General features: G+C 42.1%; 1 protein-coding gene and 1 pseudogene across 1 annotated transcript in view; one reads left to right on the plus strand and one right to left on the minus strand.

Annotated features, from left to right (window-relative positions):
- The first annotated feature begins 4,529 nt into the window (after positions 1-4,529).
- Positions 4,530-8,378, plus strand: LOC122136500 (annotated as a pseudogene).
- Positions 8,379-13,393: 5,015 nt separating this feature from the next.
- Positions 13,394-14,703, minus strand: part of LOC109068995 (Golgi SNAP receptor complex member 2-like) — an 8,604-nt gene continuing 7,294 nt past the window's right edge. The window contains 2 exon segments of the mRNA XM_042719842.1: positions 13,394-14,014; positions 14,017-14,116. Coding sequence (XP_042575776.1) covers positions 13,956-14,014; positions 14,017-14,116 — 159 coding nt within the window. The 3' untranslated portion in view covers positions 13,394-13,955.

Genomic DNA, 14,703 nt, shown 5'->3' on the forward strand with positions numbered 1-14,703 from the left:
CTCTCTCTCTCTCTCATTGATTTGTGTTCAGAATTCAAACCCAGTTAGAAGAGTTTCTTGTAAATATTAGGTTAATGTTGTTTGCTGCGATGGGGGTGTTTTGATTGGCTGAGAAAACAAGAGGGGGCCCTCTATTGGCTGTGAAATATGATTATGCCTCTTTCCGCAATGATTCCACCTTGAAGGGCTTCGCCAGAATGAGCCTCAAGTCTTCTCTCCCATTCTCCCCCCTCCTTCCGCCTTTGATCGGTTCTATCTCGCTTGCGTCCACTTTTGTGGTGGAAGTGAATGTACACCTGTGGTACATGTGGGATTGGAATGTATTTGCGTAGTGTTGTTTGAGTGTGTGTGTGTGTGTGTGTATATATGTGTGTCCCCACAAATTCGGGGTGGGGGACTAGCACAGGTGTTTTAGCTTGCGGGAGAAGTCTTCACACCATCCCACCTGCATCCCACTTCTCCTCTTAAGATCTGCATACATACTTGTAAGAAAGCCCTCACCTGCTGACCCATCTCCTGTTCCGTCCCCTCTCCTGCAGAGCATGCTTGCTGTAGAGACCCATCTTGTGAAGCTGTCGTCCAAAAGTTACAAATCACAACAAACGACCAACCGACACACAAAAGGATTGGAAACAACCCACCAAACAACAGCAGACGTGCGTATTGATTCTCGAGAAATGGCGAGAGAAAACACAGCCGAGTGAAAAGTGATCTAGGTCCTGTCTAAAGGAGCCAGTCTGGCCCATAAGAACAATGCGCTTGCTCAGAACAGCTCGTCTGGCATCACAGCGTATGCTTCGCTTCTTCATGGACTCGATACATAGCTGCGTGAGATGTATGCATATGACGACCTTCTCTGATCTCAAACGCATTCCACGCGGGACTTGGGCCCGCATGGGGGATGGCGAGAAAGGGGTGTAGTGGGGGTGAGGACGGCAAAAGGACCGAGGGATGGGTTGATACAGTTCTGTTTGAAAGACAATCAACAAAGAGAGGTGGATATGAGAGAGTGGACAGCTTTTAGGACTGGGTTTTTCAGGTTCTCCTCTGGAACACACCTGTTTTAGCGAGGAAAAAAATGTCCGAAAATTAGTAACGGTGTTCTCCTTGTGGGAGGAACCCGAAAGCCTGGAAATTATAGTACCAGAAATGGAGCAGTAACAGAGGAGAAGGAGAGAGAAGGGAGTGTCAGGGATGTGATGGAGAGGGTATCCCGGTAATCACCCAGTGCCCATTGGTAGGGGGTACACCCTAGCCCCTGCCCCTCAAACCCCAAACCCTTTTACCCCTTACCCCGTGAACGCCTCTCTTTGTGCCTCAATCTTCCCTGCTTAACCAATTGGGTGTTTCTTTTTATGCAGCATTATGATCCTGGCCATGTTGTGCGGATGGTAAACTTAGTGGTAAAGAGCTTTATTTTACCCCGATTGAATGTTTTTTTTTTGTTTTTTGTTTTTTTTGATTTTGATTTTGATTTATGCCTTTCCATTTTTTGTTTTGTTTGATTTTACTTCCCCCTTTTTCTTGTTTTGATATGACTCTCATCATCAAGCAACCAGCGGCTTAATAGGCCTTAAACTGTCTCTACCTCTCTTTTGTTATTAGTCTTCATTCTGCTGTCCCGTCTCTTAGTGTCAATATGCATCTTCTAGAACACTCTCATTCTGTTTGTTTTCAGTTTTTTGGGGGATATTTAGAGTCCACTTCCCCTTTTTTTTGAATGCATGGGGTGCACCCGTTCTTCGTCCAGTCTCGTTTATGTTTTTTCACTGGAATGCATAATGCTAGTCTTGACCCTCACATTGGTTCCAAAGATTGTTGGAGAAGGGAAAGGATTGAGGATACGTTTGACTTGGGGGCCATGATTTTGGGCATTTCCCACCTAACTTTTTTAGGGAACATTCTTAAACAACCCTCTCAGATCAGTACACGCAATATGATGCAAAAGACATTCAAATGTTTTCCAATTAGAAATTGGTATGGATAGAGAATGTTACAAGACATCACTATAACCTGATGCCTCAATATTGTTTAGTTATTATCTAATTCATACAAGGCTTATTTGTGATGCACAGTTTCTCATGTTTTTTGTTATGAAACTCCTCTTGTGCACCTGGTGGTGGTAAGGATGAATCCCCTCAGCGCACTTTCCTGCAAGCTCTGGTGGGGGCTGGAATCCCATCAGCGCCACTTATCGTTTTCGCACACGCTCCTTTATCACTTCATTACAGGAACAATTATACTACTGGGCTGAAACGTCAGTCTGCCACAAATTAGACCGTCTTAAGCTTCAAAATTGTCAATGCTTCTTTTTCTGCTCAAGGGATAGGGAATTAAATGCTTTATCTAACATGACTCTAACACTAATGCTTTCTCAAAAGGCATTAACTGATGATTTATTTCCTTTTAATTTAGAGAAATGTGAAAGACGTACAGTTCTTCTTTTGGTAGTTCAGCAGGGTGAGTGTAAAGACAGTGATACTTGCTTATGTTTCTCAGAATTTTTGTTGTTAAGTTAAAGATAAATTTTTTTTAGCATTAACAATATGCTTAAATGCCGTATGAAGGAATTTACTGATAGAAAAATTATGGCCAATACCGATGACAATAATTATATTCATATTATTACAAATTTAATTTTTTTTATTACCTAAAATAATTTAGTCAGTGTCAAATCACTGGTATTTAGGAATCACACAACTATGATGTACAGCGCATACGCGCCCCTTTTTCTCTCTCGTCCTCTCTCTCTCTCTCCTCTCTCTCTCTTCTCTCTCTCTCTCTCTCACTTCACTTCCCACCCGTCCTCTAACACTGTCCTGTCATAATAAAGAAAAAAAAAAGAAATACATTTATAATGTACATGGTGTAATGCATGTATTATCTATAATTACATTTTTACAATATAATTAAAAACTAACATCCTTAAATATCTGTCTGATCGGAAAAAAGAAATAACTAATATCAAACTTTTTTGTTTTGTGTTTATGGAAAGTTTCCTAGCCTTTTATTGTGGCAAGTCACTCCTACTACTATTATCCAGACGTTTTTCTTGTCTTTTGTATTAGATCAGCCCAAGGGATGAACTGATCCTGGTGTTAATTTGAAACGACCTACACCCAAATTGTCAAAAAAAAGAGGAAGACTGACAGAAAAAAAAAACTGAAATCCAAACGATTGATTGGAGTCTGATTGACTGTGTCCATGGTTCTAGCCTGTGCAGCCGCATAATTAGTATGTCACTTCTGTTCTTGTGACTTTTCTTCTTTATTTGAGACTGATCCCACCCTTTCCTGTTTCTGTGTCTGTATGTTGCCACCCCCCCCACCACCATCCCCAAACTCTCCCAGGTGAGTAACATCCTTTTCCCCACCCTGCCACTGTCACCATGGCAACCTCTGCCCTTTGACGTCACTCTCTGCTGCTGTAGCTCAGTGCTTGTGTCCTTATTTTCTCTATTCTCTGTCTTTGTCTTACTCCATGTGTCTCTCTTTCTTTCTCCTCTCTCTGCTTCGTTTGCTGGTTATGAGTGGATTAAGCAATTATGTGTCAATCTTCAATGTAGTTTTGATTGTCCTTTTTTTTTTTCCTTTTGTTTCATTCTGATTTGTGTTCATTTTTTTTCTGATGTTACTTTTTCCTCTGATCTAGGTCTTTTCACAGCTTGTGTATATAAAACATGACAGGTTATGACTATAAGTAAAACAAAGTACTATTTCAGGATACCATATGGGTCACAACCCATCATTTGCATCCAGGTCGTGGCCGGCAGTCAGGTAGGAAAATCATGATGATGAGCAGCTCAGAGAAGGTTCAAACCTAGATCAGGCAGTCAGTGTCATTGCAGTTGCTGGGAAAAGATGCAGTGAATGCTGATATCTTCCCCCACTTCTCTTAAGTACTCCCTCCAGCATCCCAAATGCCTCCCTGTCATCTGAGTTAAGAACATGAGTTGGGACAGAACACAAGCGGAGGTCATGTCCCTCAAAGGCTGGAAGAGAGAGAGCAAGATAACAGAAAAATTTGAGGAAGTAAGAAAGGACAGAAAAAGACCTCCTCAAGCAGGCCACTGTAAGGACGCTGCGGCAAATTCAATGAAAACTTCGGCCCAACCTTCCCCTCCTTTTTTTTCTGTCCCGTGCTGCTTTTAACAGACGTTTTCTTTCAGGATATGCAGTTCATTACAAAAATAAATTGGCAGTAAAACTCAAATAATAAACCATTAAAACTAGGCTTAGTTACAATCACATCGCACGCACCTGGAATGGCCTTTTAGAGGAGAGCTGCACATGAAGCTGTGAGAAAAATGGCTAGAGTTTTGGTTCACCTGTAGCTTTTCTGGTCTCTTGCACTTGAAGGCAGTCTCTCTAACCCAGCACCCCGGTGCTCTAAGCAGGCTGTCCCCGCCCCGAGTTTTCTCTTGTATCCGAGCAAAAGTCTAACCTCTGTCCCATCTCTCTCTTTGCTCTCCCCCCCATCATCATAGGACGAACTGACCCCTGTGCCCATCATCCTCAAATATGAACGTCATGGGAATGGGACGCATGGAAATGGAGGTGAAAAGATTGTTGTGCTTTCTTTTTTTTACTGAATATTAATATTAATTTTTGCCCCTCTAACTCTGTGTGTATGTGGGTGCCCACAGCTGGACTATGCAGAAGATGCCACAGAGAAGCGCCGGTGCTGGAAGTGGAAAAAAAAGAGACACAGAGGAACAGCGTCAAAAATACAAGGTGAGATTCTATGACGGCAACATTGTTCATTGTCTTACCTGTCCTGGACAATCGGAGGCAAAATTCACTTTTACATGATGTTGGTTATATAAATGTGTCTTAGCAGTGTGTGGACACAACCAACCCACAATGATCAAAATGAATTCACTCCTCTCAATAATCCAAGCCGTTTTTATTTTCTCCCACCCACAACCGCTGACGGACTATACCGTATTAGCATATCTCCGCCCTCAGTAAGTTGTCACTGTCTGCCATTTTCTCCACGCTCGAGCAGCTGTAGCGACAACAATGTCTCGTAAGCAGGAGTTTTAAAGCTAGATGTAAAAGTGAACATAAGGCTGGTTTCTCACCGCAAGTGTGAGCCACCGCTGTTGTGGCGCTGTACAAACGCTTCCAGTGTGAATACTCTTACGAGCCTGCAGCTACAGTGATGATTCTGCATTTTCTCCTGACATCAGAGCCACTGAGGATGCATAAGTTTTGTTTTTGATGATAACACATCACCAAAAGCACAAAAAAAACAGAAGAGAGTTGGGGCAAGGTGAGCAGAGCTCATTATCATTTAAAGAGACATGCACCGAAACGAGTCGCTGTGAACAGAGCTAGTTTTGACAAGGTAAAAAAGGGTGTTGTTTTACATGACCATTGAGGAATTTTAACAAAAGTATGTTGCAGGCATTTTCATGAAGACCCTATAGAATCATATCAATTTGTGGTCAGTGAGCATCCGATGTCCCCTTTAAATATTTTTTGGTCAAACCTATGGACATAATTTCTCTTTTCTTCCAGTCCTCCCCGATTCCCTCTTTTGTCATAGAGTAGCCATGAGTCATATCTAGTTAAAATTCTGTGAATGTTTGAGATTGATTTGTCACAGTCACTACGCTTGGACAGATACAAAGCTTCTCTTGGATTTCCACTGCAGCTCAACCACATACAAGCAAACATACCAAAAACGTTCATGAGGATAACCAGTGATAACCTAAGAACAGATAACCTAAGAAAAGTGTCTCTCTCTCTAAAGCCTTGTAGTGTTTGATCGAAATGTTAATATCTATGCTGCATTCTTCTTCACACAAACTTAATGTATTTTGACAAAATATCCTACGTATGCCGTACATAACTCAACATGTTTATTTACCTTTGCCACTAATGCCAAAAATTGCCAATGCAAGTCAGTTTACCAAGCCCATTCAACCTCAGTCCATTAATATTTCATGATACGTTGTTCTGTGTTTTGCAGGATTATGTGGAGAAAGAAAAAGCCATCGCTAAGCTTTTAGAGGACCTGAGGGCCAATTTCTACTGTGAACTGTGTGATAAGCAATACCAGAAACATCAGGAGTTTGACAATCACATCAACTCCTACGATCATGCACACAAGCAGGTATGAGAGATTTTTGCATCAGCATGACTTCACTTAACAGCTTGAACTTTGAACAGTTTTAACACTGAATAATTTTCTTCACATTCAAAGATCAATTAGACTTGTGATGCTACATCTCATAACAAATTTGTATTCCTCTGTTTAATCCTACAGAGACTGAAGGAGCTGAAACAGAGAGAGTTTGCCCGAAATGTGTCTTCTCGTTCTAGGAAGGATGGCAAGAAACAGGAGAAGATGTTGCGGCGGCTTCTTGAACTGGCCGAACAGAGGAAACAGCAAGACCTGTAAGTAAAATTGAGCAGAACTTCTAATTTTTTTTTAAGGGAGTGTTGCCAGTTGTAGCAAAAGCTCTCATTCTTTACTTTGTTTTTTGCAGTGTCCTGGTAGTGGCCCCATGTTTTAAAACTACCACAGTGGGGCAGTAGATGGAGGAATGGAGAAAAGGGGGAAGACTCCATGGATGGAGTGCCTATGACAGTGGACATCAACACAGAGGCTATTGAAGACAAGGGAATCTGTAGTGTTAGTGGTCAAGGCTCCCCTAGAACAGGCCCTGCCATCAGCTTTGCTTTTAACAAAGCTAGCTCTTCTCCAATACCTTCTGGAGGCTCACAAGCTCCCAAATTAAGTGTCTCCTTCTCTTTTGCTAAGAAAGCCCCAGTCAAACTTGAGACTGCTGCGCTGTGTTTGCAGACCCATGGTGAGGAGACCGTGGAAGGAGAAGAAGGTCAGGAAGAGGGAGGAGAAAAGTCTGGAGGAGAGGACGTAGGTGTGTGGCACCACCACTGATATCCCTCAAGCAGCAGGAGCAGGAGGAGAAGGTGGAAGTGGTGGGGGTGAGGAAGAGGAGTCCCAACCAGATGATGGAGGTGCCCTGGCCTCGACTTTAAACAAACTGAAGATGATGATGAGAAAGGAGGAAGGTTACTCTGGACAGGAACCACAGTATTACCATTATGTACCACCCTGCACATTGTCGGGTCAAGCCGCATTTCCAGTTTCTGCTTTTCATGAAGGCTTCAGACCAGTGTGATAGCAAGGAGGAGGAGGAAGATGGAGCAAAAGATGAGAAGGCAGCAGCTGGTAACGATGGAGAGCAAAAACATATCAAAGTCAGCAGCTGCACATCTGAAAAAGACACTGAGAATAAACCTACACAGGCACAAAACACAAATCCCACATCAGCTACAACGAAGACAGAGGAAGAATCAGGTAGTACACCTGCAGGGCAAGGTGATACAGCAGTGGCGGATAGCTCATCCCAACAAGCTGATACCAAGCAAGTAATGTCCGAACCTACAGACACAGGTCCCCGCATGCCAACTGGGCCTTTCTTTCCTGTGCTAAGTAAGGATGAAAGCACCACCTTGCAGTGGCCTTCTGAATTGTTGGAGTTTACTAAGGCTCAGCCATCCCTCTCCTACAGCTGTAATCCTCTTTACTTTGACTTCAAACTGTCAAGAAACAAAGGAAACTGGGCAAGCAAAAACAGCAAACCTTCCCTGGCCAGTTAGCACTGAAGGACGAGAGGGGTCAAAGCCTGAAAACACAGACAGTACTCCTGCCACTAGTGGAGAGGTCTGCACTGCTACAACAATTGTTGGGTCCAGTACAGTTCAAAAAGAACAATCATCCTTGAACGAGGAGGGTGCTGAGAGTGAGAACAACAAGCAGAAATTACAAAGTAATGAAGATGTGTCTGCAGGGTCTAAGAAAAAGAAGAAGAAGAAACACAAGAAGTCAAGCAAGCATTCCAAACGTAAAGAAAAAGCAGCAGTGGAGGGGGAGTTAGAAAATGAGATTCCAGGAGAGAAAACTAAAAAAAGAAGAAGAAACACAAAAGAAAGAAAAGCAAAAATAAACCACAGAGCACTGATGGAATTGAAGCAGAGGGAGGTGACAGTAAGGAGATAGAGAAAGACAAGGATGACAAAGATGGAGTAGCCACTGCTCAGTCATCAGGAGTAAGCACATCCAACGAAGGGGGAAAGAGAAAACGTTCCCACAAAATGTCTCAGTGCTCTAGAGTTGAGGAAAGCAGTGCAGGAAAGCCTAGCTCTACAGAGGAACACAATGGTACTAAACGTCTTAAACCTGACACCAACACACCTGCTGCATCCTGCTCTGCGTCAGCCCAAAAGAGCATAAGTGGAGGTCGACCTCCAAGTAGTGACAGCGAGGAGGATGGTGGATCATCCTCTCAACGTTCTCGACCAGCTCACCGTCGCTCCACGCCACCCACGTGAACAGCGAAGACACCGCAGTGACGATTCTGGACGATCAGGCCGTTCACATAGTAGGTCGTCTCATCGAGGGAGACCACAACCATAGACGCCACAGAGATCAAAAGTCACGCAGTCGATCCTACTCGAGTAGCTCTGAGCGTTCCTCAGCAGGGAGCAGTGCTTACAGTCGCCGTAGCCATAGCTATTCAGACAGTTACAGTGACTACAGTGATGAAGGACGTCGCCGCAGATTCATCAAGAAGACCTTCCTCTGACTCGGACTATGAAAGGCGTGATAGCGGGCGATCTCACAGGCGACGTTACACCCCATCTTCTTCAGAGGAGGACTCCCGTTCACGTTCACGCTCAACCCAGCCGCAGGAAGCATCATCGGCGGAGACACCAACGGAGCAGTAGTCGCAGCTCCAGTCCGTAGTAGTAGGAGTAGCAGCGCTCGTTCTTACAGACGCAGCAGCTACAGTCGCAGTCGTAGTTCTGCTAGTCGTTCATCTAGCTCCACCCAAGGGCTCTCCACATCGGCATGGTCACAGCCGGCGATCTGACAGCTCGACGCGGCGGCGGGATTTCAACCGGTCACGAATCTACCGCTCCCAGTCTCCAAGGTCCTCTTCCCGCACACAAACCCGAAATAGCAACTCTTCATCGGCACAAGGAACAAGAGGTGGTGGAGCTTCCTCAAGGAGGAGGGAGGAGGGGCAGCAGAACATCGAAATTCTTTCACAGCTAGACAAACTTGGAGAAAATCCAATCTAAAAAAAGGAGGGGATGAATCTGGTAACTGGCACCAAGGACAGGCCTCAAGATCAAGGACCCTCCACAGGGATACTTCGGGCCCAAGCTCCCCCCTGCCCTTGGAAACAAAAAGTATGTTGCCCCTTTTTGGCAAGCTCCAAGCAGGAAAGAAGCCACCGTTATTTCCTCTTACACGTTCATTCGAGAGCGAAAAGTCAGAGCAAGGGGTTAAAATTCAGATAGTATGAAGTTATCCTGGTAGAACCCATTCGTGAGTTTCCCCCACCTCCTCCTCCACCTCAGCCACCAGTTCAACAAAACAGCAACAACAAAAGCAGCAATTAGAGGAGGCTGTTATCAAATGCTGCGGTCGTCTGAGGAGACCAGACATCCATCCTTGGACCTTCCCAGCCCTTCATGAGTCTCAAACCACAATATGAGCAGGATCCAGCAATGATGATGTCTCAATACCAAGGTGAACCCAGACAAGACCCCAACAATCCCATGTTGGGATGGGACATTTAATGGGGCCCGAAATGGGTCAGCAGCCTACTATGCACGCCTACCCTGGTTACCCTCCCACCATGGAGGATGGGGAAATGGGCATTGAACCTGAAGAATCGATGGTCTTGCACCTTTAGAAAGTCACCAATCACCTTTACCCCAGAGGAAATGGAGAAATACAGCAAGTTGCAAACAAGCAGCTCAACAGCACATTCAACAGCAACTGTAGCCCAAGCAAGTGAAGACCTTCCCCTCAGCTGCAGCTGCTGCAGCAGCAGCTAACTTGGCAGCAGCGGCCAACCTTGCCCCTGCGCCACCGCCTCCCAAGCTACACTGCAGCCTATCCACATTCAGCAACCGCAGTTGTCTGCAGCTTCTGCTACCTCTTTTACCTCAGTCCAGCATGCAGCCATCCTCCAGCACCACGCTGCTGCTATTGGGCATCCATCCCCATACCCCACATCATCCCCACCCTGCCCATGCCCAGCTAGCCCAGGTGCACCACATACCTCAACATCATCTAACCCCTATCTCCTTGTCACCATTGGGCCATTCTTTGAGTCATTCACTGGGTCACTCTTTAGGACACACTGGCTTGATTCCAGCCCACCACACTGCCTTCCTTTCAGGCCAACCTATACATATTATACCAGCCTCGGCGCTCCATCACACCCATCTCTCGCGCTCTACATCACATCCCACATGCTGCCCTCTACCCAACTCTCTTCGCCCCTCGGCCAGCCACTGCTGCGGCAGCAGCTGCCCTACAGTTACACCCACTACTTCACCCTATCTTCTCAGGGCAAGACCTTCAGCACCCTCCAAACCATGGCTCCTGAAAATCCATCTTCTCTCAAAGAGAGGGCCTGGCCCAGCAGTGTGAATAGCTAAAAAGTTTTAGCTAACGGTTGACACGATCTGGCGACACACTGTCCTCTACCTGCTCTGCTACCTTAGGGTGACCTCAACAGGGCTGTTTAGGAGTACATTTAAATTGAGGACAGAATACGATCTTCTTGGCTGGCGTTTGAGGTTGTAATGGCCTGAACCAGAAGCTAGGTTGGCAGGTTGACGTATGTAACATTATATTTATATATATATATATTCACACAAGGAGTACGAGTTGAAAGAGTTGGTTTATAGTCCAAAATGTGGATCTTACAACTAGGAAATCAATGGCATATTGTTTTTTCTATGGTATGTCATCGATTTTTGTTCATTTGTCTAATGAGTTTATATATATATTCAATGGCATATTGTTTTTATATATATATATATATATATATATATATATATATATATATATATATATATATATATGTATATAGATATATCTACTCTATCCACAAGCTCACTGGCTGAAGCCATAATCAAGATCTTTGTTGTAGGCTTTTAGTGTGGTTTGCTACAGTTGATATGGGTGGTCTAGGGGGTCTTTTTGGAGACTTGTTTTTCTGTGTACTAAGCATTCATGAAAGTTGCAGAATTTATTAACTCGTATGAATATGCAAAGATACACTTCAGCCTGCTATACAAAAGCAGGGTGTGATAAACTGATGATTGGTTTGCTGAAATATTGTTTTATTTGATCATTTTCAGCTCATACCAATTATTCAGAAACAGTTGTACCATACTCTGATCAAAGGTTGTCACAAAACATGAACAAGATTATTCAAATAAAAGCCATACTCAGCAATCAATTGTGTTAAGCTATTTTTGCTGGTTAGTTGTAAATCAATATAAATTGTCAGAAAAAAGTGAATGAAACGGACATCATACATGTTGATGTCAATGTTTTATGACGTCACAGGCTGTTGAAACTGCATAACAGGTTACGCTTTGGGATTTGAAGGTTCCTAACCCCCTGTTATTGAAATTGTGAAATCTTGCACTGACAAATGTACATTTTGAGATGCTGTTTTTGCATCTTGTAAACAACTGTATGATTGTGTAAGTATTCTGCAATAATTGTATTTTCTATTTGATTTTAAATTATTTTCTTTTTTTTTTTTTTTTTTTTTTTTTGTCTTTTTGGAAAATGTTTTCTTTATGTGCAATTAGTTAAATGTAAATAAAGTTAACGTAGTGAAACTATGTAAAATAAAGGTTTGTAACACCTGTTTAAAAATGCTAATAAAAATAATGAAATGAAAAATGGGTGGAAAAGCATGTGTAAACATGATCCGGCCTGGTACTACTAAGGTCAGGGGTGTCTTTGGAGAGTGGAGGGACGGCAGAATGTGGCAAAACTTTTGTTGACATGAATTGTACTGTAGATGGCAGCAATGACATAAGCTTTGTTTTTTTTAAAATCCTCCTTGATGCATCAGCAAATACAAAAACTTTGACTTATAATTCTGGTGTACAGGAGTGATTAATTTGTGTGTATATATATATATATATATATATAATGTATATATGTGTGTGTGTGTGTGTGTGTGTGTGTGTGTGTGTGTAGTAAACTTTTTTCATAGAATGAAAATGTTCCTGCAGCAAACCACCCTTTATGGTTGCATAGTACAGCTGCATAATTTTCTATTAAGTTTTATGACAAGAAACCCATAATTTGAACATCAGCACTACAAGATATTTGCAATAAAACCAGGTAGATATAGAAATACAGACTAAATAAATTTTAGTCTATTTATTTTGCAAACCACCATGACCTGTCCCTCACTGCTTAGGAAGTGGTGAACCCCAGGAAGTGCAAACCCAGCTGAAAGCAATCAGAAGAAAAGGACATGCATCGCCATCTGTGAGACATCTGTGCCTGAATTTGATTTCATTAGACAAATAAAATAAGCTCTGGTAGACGTAGTAAGAACCTGATAAAGTAACATACAAAAATAGTGTGTTAGTCAAATGACAATAAAAGCAGCCTATGCGAATCCTGACCCCTGACACACCAAGGAAGGTTTTGTTGACCGAGTCGGTGTGTGCAGGTACTGATTTTAAACTTTTTAACAATCAAAAGCATTTCAAATGTTGAACCAGATTTACTTGAACTATTTCTGTACATGCAATTATCGAAAACCACACAAAGAGCACCTTTTAGGATTTACTTCACTGTGGAACAAGGCCATCCAGTACTTGTTTTGTAACTAAATCTATTCTTTTAAACCATATAAAGTAACTTGAACTTGTAACAGTTATCTTTATTGTAGGTGTATTTGTGTAAGTGTCATATTTAGGCTTTGGCAAGGTAGGCTTATCTTTCACCCCGAAGTACTTCACCCAATATTTCACAGCAGTCTTGACCGTTAACACTAGATGGCACTGTTGGATGGGATCCATTTCCTTAGCTCTTAAGGATTAATTTATTGCAAATGTTTAAACTATTCTATGTTAATATCAAGAGTTTCAATTGCCTCTGCGTACAGATTACAGAGGTGAGTTTTTAAGACCCTTAAAAATCAGTGTTTGGTCAATAGAAGTATAATAGCTGCATAAAGTTTTGTTTCATCTACTCATCAGAGCCTATGGGACATTGGCTACAGTGAAAAAGAGAGTCTTTTTGTTAACTTTCACATTGTTTTTCAACAGTAGTATTTTATCCTCTTGGTCAACACTTGAATTCCATGACAGTGGCAAAGACAGAAATGATGCATGACTGTTGCAGGAGGATATTGTTGAGGATTATGCTGCTGGGGTCTTGAGCATACATACAGCGGCAAGATCCATGCAGCAGATGTCCAATAAGACATCTCATTTCCTGTTTGCTGGAGGCTGTGGCTCCTGCGTAGATCCAGGCGTACACACTAACACTTTAACAGTATGAAACAAGTGTAGAGTTTTACATTTCAGGGCTGCTGGATGCTACTTGAGTTTATTGCACAGAAATTTGTATTTACAGGTTAGAAGCATTATGAACAATACAGTACAAACTAAGCACTGAGTAACCAACTATTTTTTGGTTTGTTGTCCAGAAGGTGGCAAAAAAAAAAGCCAGATAACAGACCAATTCTCTAACCATTATGCATTTTAAATATAAACGTCTTTTATTATTATTTGCTCTAATACTTCTATAATACCAGCGAGAATAAAGGTTTTAGGTCAGTCTAGACTCTAAAATAATGAGCAGTAAGACAAATTTGCTGCTTATTTCAGAATTAGCAGAGATGATAGTTATGAAAGGATTCAATGTCTTTAAAAACACCTTTAAAGAAGAAAGACTAAAGACACAAAAGATTTGTAATGTTGAGAGTGCCAGTCATTCTGCAAAGAGGCAGTTCTGTGATTTTCTTTCAGCACACCTGTGCATTTTTCATAGATGTGATGCATGTGGCATGAAAAACCGGAATGATCCACTGATGACATCGAGCAGAAGGGTCGGCTAAAGCTGGGAGGGAGAGTTCAGCTAAGGTATTTCACCACCAGGAACATGACAACGCAAGTAGCCAGCATCCAGCCATCATGATGAACTTGTCCTGCGATGCTCGCTTCTCAATGAAACGCATGACTGTGTTCGACAAACCCAACATGTTTGCGACATCCAACATCTTTTTATGGGTACCCTAAAAAAAATAAAAATAAAAAGTGTGAACGTTAACAAATCTCTGATTAAAAAAAAAAAAAAACAGCAGTTTTCGAATAGCCTTTTTTTTCTCTTTGAATATAGTGAGCAACAGATAAACTTTCATTCACTCAGTAATATATCTGAGGTACACATCATCCCCATTTCCCCAAAAGCACAGGCAGAGACAGTCTCTCACGCTCTGTGATAATCAGAGGAGCTTCAGGAAGAGCACACGCTCCTCCCTGGAAACACACGGTCAGTGTCTATATGTGCATACATGACCTCAAACCAGTGGTGTGTCTGTTTGCTAAACTGACATGTTTCCCTTAACTGAAACAGCGGAAATAAAACATAAATATTTGATGAAAAAATTTGAAATGTTGCCTTGGCAATCAAATGAAATAAAATAAGTTGAAATACTAAGATCACTAAAACTAAAACAGAAATAAAAGAAGCTAAATACAAAACCGAATTAAAAAATATATAAACGAATGAAAAATGTATAAATAAATAAATGACAAAAGCAAGAAAACTAAAAAATCTAAATATTAATAACTACTATAATAGTATATAAACAATACTAAA

The sequence above is a fragment of the Cyprinus carpio genome, chromosome B3 (genome assembly GCF_018340385.1).
Source record: "Cyprinus carpio isolate SPL01 chromosome B3, ASM1834038v1, whole genome shotgun sequence".
In the NCBI taxonomy this organism is placed as follows: domain Eukaryota; kingdom Metazoa; phylum Chordata; class Actinopteri; order Cypriniformes; family Cyprinidae; genus Cyprinus; species Cyprinus carpio.